Consider the following 9,106-nt stretch of genomic DNA (forward strand, 5'->3'; position numbering starts at 1 on the left):
GTAGTAAAGCTAGCTTTTTTTCTTCTAGTGAGGTAAACATTTTGCTTGTGCCTTGGAACCGGGCTATAGCTTGATTTCCCCAACTCTCTTCCTTTCAAGCAAGCCCAGTGCTGACTGTAGGCTTCATGCTGGGTACTAAGCCTTTTTGGCTCTGAAAGCACACAGGAAAGTGCTAAGGGGAAACCAGGCCTCTTGTCTCGAGTAGTTTTTCTTGGTCGTCCCCTCTTACCTATCAGGCAATTGATCTGTTTCTTTTCTAAGGTCCTGAACTATTGCTGATTTTTATACTGTTTGTTTAATGACCGAGGCTTGTGTTTCACTCCTACCCCTTTATTATGCATTTAACTTTATCAGGTGTATCAAGTTTAAATACTGTGTATTTACCACTTTTAAATTATATTACCTAAGAAGAAAAAAAAAAAAAACCTAAGTGTTTTTCCACACAGCTGTTCAAGCTTCTCTGTACAAGTTGAAATAAATGACATGCAACTAAATCCAGAGTTAGTTGATCAAGTGGAACCATTATCATGTTTGACTGGTCTTTATCAAGCTATGGGAGTTTGCTTGTTGGAAGAGGAGGCTGAACGTTATTGAAGTCTGGTGCCCTACGGTTACTGGGGATCTTGGGCTAGGACGAGACGAGAGTGGCTCGAAGCCACTGCATAATCCAACCTGAGCCACTCACATGCACAGACTGGAGCGCTGACTCTCGGAAAGGCACTGTTGGAGTTGGGACACTCAGCTTAGTGCTCAGCAGCAGGCAAATAAAAAAGAAAACAAAACAGTGATGCTGTAGCAAAGCCACTGCGCTGCTGGAAAAAGGCAGCAAAGCCCCAGTCAGGATGCTGGAGGTATGGAACAGGTCCCAGGGCTCTGTAACACTAGAAAAGGGTCAAAGAAAGGGAAAAGCTGTACCTTGTGTGCCAGTGTGATCACTAAAGATGGTCAATGCCACGTGAAGATAAAAAACAACAAGTTCACTTCAATCAAATTGTCTAAACCCATTAAATGCAGCAGCCTCGACACAGGTCTGGGGGCGGTGATGAAAAGCACAGGAGCTATGCCAGGGAATAACAGTTCTGTTCTTCTGAGCCATTAGCGGTAGTGTTTGGCTAAGGCCATGCCACGTTAACTCACCCTGGCCTCTAGCTTTCAAGTCTTTTCCCTTGGGTAGGGTTTTAATGCAATAAGGTGTTAGGAGAACTAAGGTGGAGCAGAAGCTGTAGTTGCAGCAGCACTCTTGCTAAGAGAATCAAGAGGCAAAGCAGACAGCAGCACTGGCTTTGATTGCTCTCCAGTGACAGTTGGTATCTGTGTAAAATGAAGACAGTTCACTGACTAACCTTCACAGGTCCTGGGGAAAAGTAGCAAAACCTGGCTTGCACGACTCCAAGAGGGCCGAGAGAAATATTTTATTAAAAAGAAAGTAAATTTTAAAGTAGTACCATAAAAATAGCAACCATTTACCATAGGCACAATGGAACCAGACACTACTTTGTCTACTGGAGCTTGGAGACACAATTAAATAGTAGGCTCAGCTAAGTATCACAATCCTTACGGGCAAGGACAAGTGATTTGACAACAGGAAGGAGCTGCTCTCCCAAGGTTAGGCAACACCTGGCAGGGGCCACGTTCACTGTAAGGAAGAATCTGTGCCTGTTACCCTGTGCTCTCTGCTACCAGTGAGCTCAGGGAAAGGACGACTGACAAATGACAATGTTGGAGCAGTCCCTGTCCCTGTCTCACCCAGTGCTGGGGCCTGGCATAAAAGTACAATTCTCCCTATGTGCTTAGTGCAATTAACCTGGAAGACAGCAGACAAGGAGCAGACCTGGTTCTTCTCTCTGGGGTTGGCTCCAGCCGCCAAAGTAGCGAACAGTAGTGAAGAACGTCCCCTTCTCAGGTTTGTTCCCCTCTTCCGTCCAATGAAGAGGGCTGGGTCTCGTGGCAGGGTCAGAGTAATGTTCACAGCAGCAATTGGTGCTGTAGCAGCCGGAGGTCAGGAGTTTGTTCCATATGTCTCACTGACTCCCTGCAAGGAACAGAGGTTACAGTGCTCTGTCAGAAAACTCTTCTTTCTCCCCTTCCTCTCACACAAAACCCTCTGCACAGGCAAGCTACTCTCTGCTACTCAGACCTTACATTTCCAATACCACAAGGTCTTTTGATTCAGAAATCCACCCTCTGCAGCAACACTTCCCAGCAAGCACAGGGCTGAGCTCTAGGCTCAGCACCAGTCAAGCCACCCCACTACCCCGCTAAATCCTTCTACAGGTTCCAAATGATCTGTTTGGCCAGAAGGGAGGTGTAGCTGTGGCTATCAGCATATTGGTTCTAGAAAATACCAACCTATTGAATGGGTTTGTTCACAGCAACAGGAACCCCCAAAAAGCCAAGAGGGAAGGATTTGATGGGGACAGAACCATTGTCTGCAGCTCTCTGAAGGCAAGAGCCAAGGACTGCAACCCAAAAAAGAGGTGCAGTGGGAGCATGACAAGTTCTTGAACATACATTTTGCTCTCCAAGAGTGGTTGCCCAGGAAACACGACAATATTTGTTTCTAGCACTCCTCCCTGCAACAGCTTTGAGGTAAAAATTAGCTTCTCTTGGCAGAGTTTCTTCAGAGCTGTGGTTCAAAATCCCTGTTTGATGTGGACTTTCTACATCCTGTTTAAGAAAAATCTCTCCAGAGTCAGAAGAGGAAGCAACTTTGCCTTCACTCTGCTTTCACTGATGCTTACCAGTTCATAATCCTCCACATATTTGTATTTCTTCTCCCGATAGTAGTGTTTCTTCTTCATACAATACAGAACCACAATGTCACACAGCACTGTTGCCTAGTGGAGATCAAAAGAGTTTAAGGCAATGATTCTCAGAACTGAGGCACGAATCCAGAACTGAGTCCAAGTGCAGTGTCACTTACCACGCCAAACAGCGCTAAGCCAGAGCCAATGTTAATCATGGTAGGAATTACATCAAATTTTCCTGCCTAGAAGACAGTTACAAGGGTGAATATGTTTTTTCAGCATCTCTGAAAGTCCTCAGCACAAGATCACCTACCTTTCCAAACACTATGATATCAAAGCGGATGCCATAAGCTTTAATAAGCGTCCGTGCTTCAGTGCCATTACTGTCCTTGTAGTATTTCGCAAACCTGGAGAAAAGATAGATCAGAGCTTAGCTGGAGATTTTGAGGGTTTTTTTATGTGATCATGCAACATCCAGGTGCATCCCCCGTCCCAAGAGGATGGGCTAAACATCGGTACTTCCAGAGACAAGCCCCAGATGATGGAGATTTCATGCAGGGAAGCACATATAGGAGAAAAGCCCAGAACAGGCACATTTAAGACAGCAATTAGCACAAGCCAAATCAGTAAACTTGCAAAGCATAGGAAGGGGAGAAAAGGTAGCTTTAGTAGGGGAGCAGAAGGACAGACAGGAATAAATTCAGCTACACCTGAGAATTAGCCCCTCTCCCTGAGACAGAGACAAGCAGGAGGCTGCAGGAGTGCAGGCAGCCACGAGAGGGCAGGGAGCAGGCAGCGAGGGAGGCAGCACAGCTCAGCCTGGCACACAAAGGCTGTTCCTTGTCCGGCACAACGCGACTCGCAGGCAAAGGATAGGGAAAAGGAATGAGAACAAATAAGTGGGATCAGACTTACTCCGCCACATGGTTGACTAAGCCAGGAGGAAGCAGAGAAGAGGGTGGAAGAAAAGAGAAAGGATTGGTAAGGGGCTGCACCACCGTCTGGAATTAGCAAGAGCACTTCAGAACCCGCACCAGCTGGGCTGTGATATCTTCCAGCCGGTCCTGCCTGACACCCCAAGACCTGCAGGCCTGGCACCTCCCAAACACACGCTTGTGCTGTCTGCACATCAGCAGCTTCTCAGTGAATTCATTGAAGTTCCACCAAAAGAGATCCCCCGTGCTAAGTGAGAGTCTGTGATTCTAGAAACAAGCATAGCCCCGAGTCGTGTTTCCTCATGAGCAGGACTCTTGCAAGGATCTTGGCAAGGTGGCTAATCCACATTATTATAGCTCTGACTCTGGATGCAATCAACTACCTGGCTCTGCGCTGCTGGTTTTACTGGAGCTGCTGGACCTCTCTGTGCTGGCCAGATTGTGTGTGTGGTGGTGTATGCCAGAAAGATTCTCCTGGTGCAGATATGGTCTTCAACTGACAAGAGCCACTATATAGATGTTAGTTAGCAAAGGAGGTGCTTCAGTCTCCCACCCCAACACCTCAGCCCCATCAAATACTGCCCTATCAGCACACCCGGGAACTGTCAGCTCTCACACTGCCATGCCACGGGAGGGTGGCCCAAATGGTCACCCAAGTAAATGCTGATGCAAATATGGCTCAGACACTCTGACGCAATCAGTGGAGCTTCACTGACCTTTCTACTGTGCTGTGTTTGCACACAGTGAGGATCTGACCTGCTCTATGTTTTACAGCATCAGAGAAACTCTCAGTTTTACAGCACCATCAAAAGTCCAAGGACTAACCCACAGCTGCCAGAGGAGTGCAGGCAGCCCGTAACACTGGGACACCAGATGCCCTCCATAGCCACATTACCTGAAGTTGTAGCCAGGCGAGACGGTGTGGGCAGGGTCCTTGTTGTCGAGGCGCCGGAAGGAGTACTTTGGCACACAGTGGGAGGCGTCTCTGTCAAGGTTACAGTCCCAGTTGATCTGCAGCGCCATGACTCCACCCTGTCAAGTGGAAGAGAGGAGAAGGTCGGCAGTCAAAGTGCCCCGCCAGCCAAACACTAGGCTCTCTGCTGACCAGGACCCTGATTTACTGGCCCTTGTCCCAGTGCAACACTTTCCCCCTGCTACAGAAGGGCCTTGCACATAATCCCACCCAAACAAGCCAAGGCCCAGTATTTGTTCAGTAGATCGACTCCAGTCCCTCTGGCCAGAGCAGCTCTCCATTCTGCAGCTGCTCTGTGTCCTGTGGCTCATGCCAAGACGCAGAGGGGGGCAACCAGCTACTGCTCCTCTTCTACACAGCTGAGGCCCAAGAGAAGGGTCTGCCAAATACCTCCACAGCCATTTCCTGGAAGTCCTGCCCTGCAGCTTCAACTATTTTCCCTAAACGAAAGATAGGGCAGAAGGGATCTGTCTTGGAGTCATAGATGCAGTTCTTGAGATAGGTGGAGTTGATATTAGGGAGGATGTTTCGCCTACAGGGGAACAGAGAGAGAATATCCGTTGCATCTCCTTCCACTCCTCCAGCTTCCCTTTACTATCCAAGACACCAGAGAGTGCAATGCCCCACACACTATTTACTTGCTGAAGTTGAACTTGGGGTACCAAATGTTGTTCTTCACTAGAATGGTGAAGTTCTCAGCTTCTTGCAGGAACGCTGGCCTACAAAACAATAAGAAATGTAAGTAAGCTTCACTTCTATTTTCACAAACAGGACTCTGCAGAGTCGTTGGGGATCACCTCTTCGGCTTCTCCCAGTAGTACCCCCATGGGGAGAAACATCAGCTGCATACTGCTAGCCTCCTCTCAGGAGGGCCACTGCAGAGTAAGCACTCACTTGGGTACATGATAGTCATCCTCCACAGGGCACCATGCAAAGACTTCACAGGTCTTAATGCTGCCGTTGTACGGTACGCACTCCCCAGTCTGGATCCCTGGAAAGACATGTGAATGGAGGTACTACCAAGCAAAAATACAGGGGCAGTATTTGCCCTGTGGCATCTCCTCACTCCATAAGGTGAAAGCAATCTGCTCAGAGGTGAAGTGGCAGTACCAAGACCCCCATTATCTTCTGTTGCAATTTGTAGTGCAATTTCAGAGAAATAAGTGCCTTTTTCTGAGTCAAATCCTCATCTATGTGAGATACTGCTTCACGGACTCAAGGTCTTGAGAAAGCCCTCACGCTCTTTGCTAGCTCACCAAAGCACACATCTATCCAGCATCCACCCAACACAGTCTAAGCCCATCTGCTCTCCCCCAGCAGAAAAATCTGAGCTTCCCTTTCATTTCTCTTAGGTGTAAGAGAAGAAGAACAAGGAAACCCAAGTGAAATCCTGCTTCCTTCACAGGAGGGAAGGCACAGCACAGAGGTATTTCAACACAGACTGAATGGAGCTCTTGCAGCGGGCTTCTTACCACTGCTGTGGGTGCTGACATATCCTGGAACACAGTTGTTCTTCACCTTGCACTCTGTTTTATCATCTGGAAGCTGAAGGGGAAGAATAATTACACTAAACTCTACAAACTCTCTCCCCCGCACTCCCACCCACACAAGGCAGGATTAAAGCAGATCCTGTCCCTACCTCTGGGCAGTGGCCTTGGCGCTGATTCGGTGTGAGTATCACATTGGTCATGACAAACACAGCATTCTCCTCCTGAAGATGCAAAACAAGAAAGAAATTTAACAGTGACAGTCTGCAAAAAATATCCAAGGCACTGCCCCAAATGTCTTTGTTGACAGAGCCCAGGTGACCTTGCAGAGGGGATTTGCTTTGGACAGTGCTGGTGTAGCACTAAAAGAACAGACTCCCAAATGTATCACCTGATGCTGCTGCCTTTAGGTGGAGGAAGGACTGTGGGACTAGCAACCCCTTCTGTCCTCCCACTTGGCCCAAATTTCCTCATTCACATTATGAAAACAGAGATCACACTGCTCCTCAGGGGAGTCGCAAGGCAGGAGCAGAAATAAAGCTCCAGCTGCAACTCTGAGCACAACTCCCACTCTTGCTTTTTTTTTTTTCTTCCCCAATATATAAAACAGAAATTTGACCAGCCCTGGTTTGTTTCTCCAGGGAGCACAACTTCCATTATTTTCAGGTCTGTACGATTTGGGTTCTGTCGTTTGCTTCTGCTCCACCGATATGCAAATATGATCACTCAGCCAAAATCTGTCTAAATCGGTAGCTTTTTTCTGCACTACATCTCATGCAGACAGAGTGACCCACGACTAGCAGCTTGGCCATGCCTGCCAACCCTGAAGGCCACCACGTCTTGCCCGCACATCGCAGATTCCCACAGACACACGGTCAATCAGTAACTACAGCAATAACTCCTGTTCAGTTCCGGATCAAGTGACTTGCAGGCTATTCCCAGGGTTTCTGCCAACAAGTTAACTTTGAGTTGTTTGCTTTAGAAAGCAGTAAGGAAAAGGACATGTGTTTATTGTTGCAACTCTTTCCTGAAGTCTGCAAAATCCTCCCTCCTATACAAGCACACACACAGACACGCTTTTCTTGAAACAAGCTTCCCCAGGGGTAGTGCTGCAGGTGCTCAGCACAATCTGCAACAAAGCAAAGCCGCTTCATTCTCTTGTATCAGGAACAGCTGGAGCCAAAGCTGCTCCAGACCTCTGTGGGCTTTAGCAAAGCAGTAGCTTTGTTAGAAAACCCTCCCTCTGCTTTTGAGAGTGATGGATACCTGAGGGGGGATGACATAGTCAGCTACATCCCAGATCCTGGCTCCCAAGGTGGATGTGTTTGTCAGCGTCACTCCTTTCACCTTGGTGGTTACGGAACTGACCACGGAGTCCGTTTCCTGGTAGCCCTTCTCCCACACAAAGACCCAGCTGCAAGAGAAAGATTGTGAGAAAGATTGCAAGAAAGAAACAACAGAAAACAGATAAACACCATGAACAAGCAAAGGCAGTGGGAATTTCCCCTTTTTTTCATGTGTCACCTGAAAGGGACAGTCCGGTTTCATAGTGTTTCCCTACAAAATGGTCACAGGACGAACAATCTCCCTTCTGATTCACCCCCTCCCCAAGTGGTTTGGCGGGGTGTAATTATGACTTTTATGCACACCCCCGCCGGGTGATCACCCTCTGGGACAGGGTCCCCCTCCGGAGGGTGTCTGTCCTGCCTTCAGCTGCCTCCGAGCAGCCCCACAACCCCAGTTAAGCTGTCCCACCACCCGCTTGTCACCTCCCCGTGTTGGCACCCACGACCACCGCCCCCGCCCAGCCCGGGCCTCCCCTCAGCCCCCCGGCGGTCGCCTCCCGCCGCCCCCGACTCCCTGACGGAAAATGGGGGCCCCGGCAGCCAGCTCCGGCCCCCCAGCCTTCCTCCCTCAGGGCAGCCGCCCCGCCGGGGCTGCGGGCTTTCCCCCGAGCACAGCCCGGCGCCCCGGGCCCGCTCACCCGATCACGTAGGCGAGGATGGCGAGCTGCACCCCGCGGTTGATGAGCCCCACTTTGCGGCTCCGGATCAGCACGATGCGGGGGGTATCGTACTCGAAGAGGAAGCTGTGGAATGCCCCGCACGACACCATGGCGGCCGGGCAGGAGGGAGACCCGCGGGCCGAGCAGCCGGCGGACCCACAGCGCCCCGAGCAGCCCGAAGAGCGCTCCCGCAGCCCCGGGGCTTGTACGGGCTCGGGCTGTTGATTGCCGGCCCTCCCTCGCCAGCTGCGGGCCGCCTGCCAGCTGCCGGGCCCGCCCGCGGCCGAGGAGGAGGCGGCAGCAGCGGCTGCCCGGAGGCCCCGCAGCCTTCCCGCCCCCGGCTGTTTTCAGCAGGGAAAAGGGGTTCACCGCCGCCCTGACGCGCCCTGAGCGGGTCCAGAGGAGGTCACGGAGATGCTGCGAGGGCTGGAGCCCCTCTGCTGTGAGGACAGGCTGAGAGAGCTGGGGGGGTTCAGCCTGGAGAAGTGAAGGTTCTGGGGAGACCTTAGAGCCCCTTCCAGTCCCTAAAGGGGCTCCAGGAGAGAGGGGGAGGGATCTTTATCAGGGAGTGGAGCCATAGGACGAGGGGGAACGGTTTTAAATTGAAAGAGGGGAGATTTAGATTAGATTTCAGGAAGAAATTCTCTGCTGTGAGGGTGGTGAGGCCCTGGCCCAGGCTGCCCAGAGAAGCTGTGGCTGCCCCATCCCTGGAGGGGTTCAAGGCCAGGTTGGATCGGAAGATGATCTTGAAGGTCCCTTCCAAACCAGACCATTTTATGATTCTATGACCCTTTTGGTGCTGCCTGGGATAACCGGGGCTCAGCAGGCAGGGCAAGGCTCTGACCTGAGCACTCCTGCTGCTGTAGCTCTGCTGTGCCTGGGTAGGGGGTTGGGAAGAGCAGGTGGTGGGTCATCCTGAGGATGATGCTAAATCTGGAGCATTTTTTTTCCCATGCTAC

The 9,106-nt window shown here is 50.6% G+C and overlaps 1 protein-coding gene across 2 annotated transcripts; it reads right to left on the reverse strand.

Annotated features, from left to right (window-relative positions):
• Positions 1-1,403: 1,403 nt before the first annotated feature.
• On the reverse strand, positions 1,404-8,472 carry P2RX4 (purinergic receptor P2X 4). Of its 2 annotated transcripts, none has more exons than XM_063350681.1 (12): positions 8,127-8,472; positions 7,409-7,556; positions 6,295-6,366; positions 6,128-6,200; positions 5,550-5,646; positions 5,294-5,374; positions 4,578-4,714; positions 3,663-3,678; positions 3,061-3,154; positions 2,924-2,989; positions 2,742-2,837; positions 1,404-2,032 (listed from the first exon to the last, which is right to left on the reverse strand). In XM_063350681.1, exons 1-12 carry the CDS (start codon positions 8,255-8,257, stop codon positions 2,000-2,002), a joined length of 1,044 nt encoding a protein of 347 aa, XP_063206751.1. In that variant the 5' UTR covers positions 8,258-8,472; the 3' UTR covers positions 1,404-1,999. The 2 variants fall into 2 exon arrangements, with proteins under 2 accessions (XP_063206751.1, XP_063206750.1); XM_063350680.1 differs by lacking the exon at positions 3,663-3,678 and adding an exon at positions 5,046-5,187 and having other exon boundaries at positions 8,127-8,459.
• Between the last annotated feature and the right edge of the window lie 634 nt (positions 8,473-9,106).

The sequence above is a fragment of the Chroicocephalus ridibundus genome, chromosome 13 (assembly GCF_963924245.1).
Source record: "Chroicocephalus ridibundus chromosome 13, bChrRid1.1, whole genome shotgun sequence".
In the NCBI taxonomy this organism is placed as follows: Eukaryota; Metazoa; Chordata; class Aves; order Charadriiformes; family Laridae; genus Chroicocephalus; species Chroicocephalus ridibundus.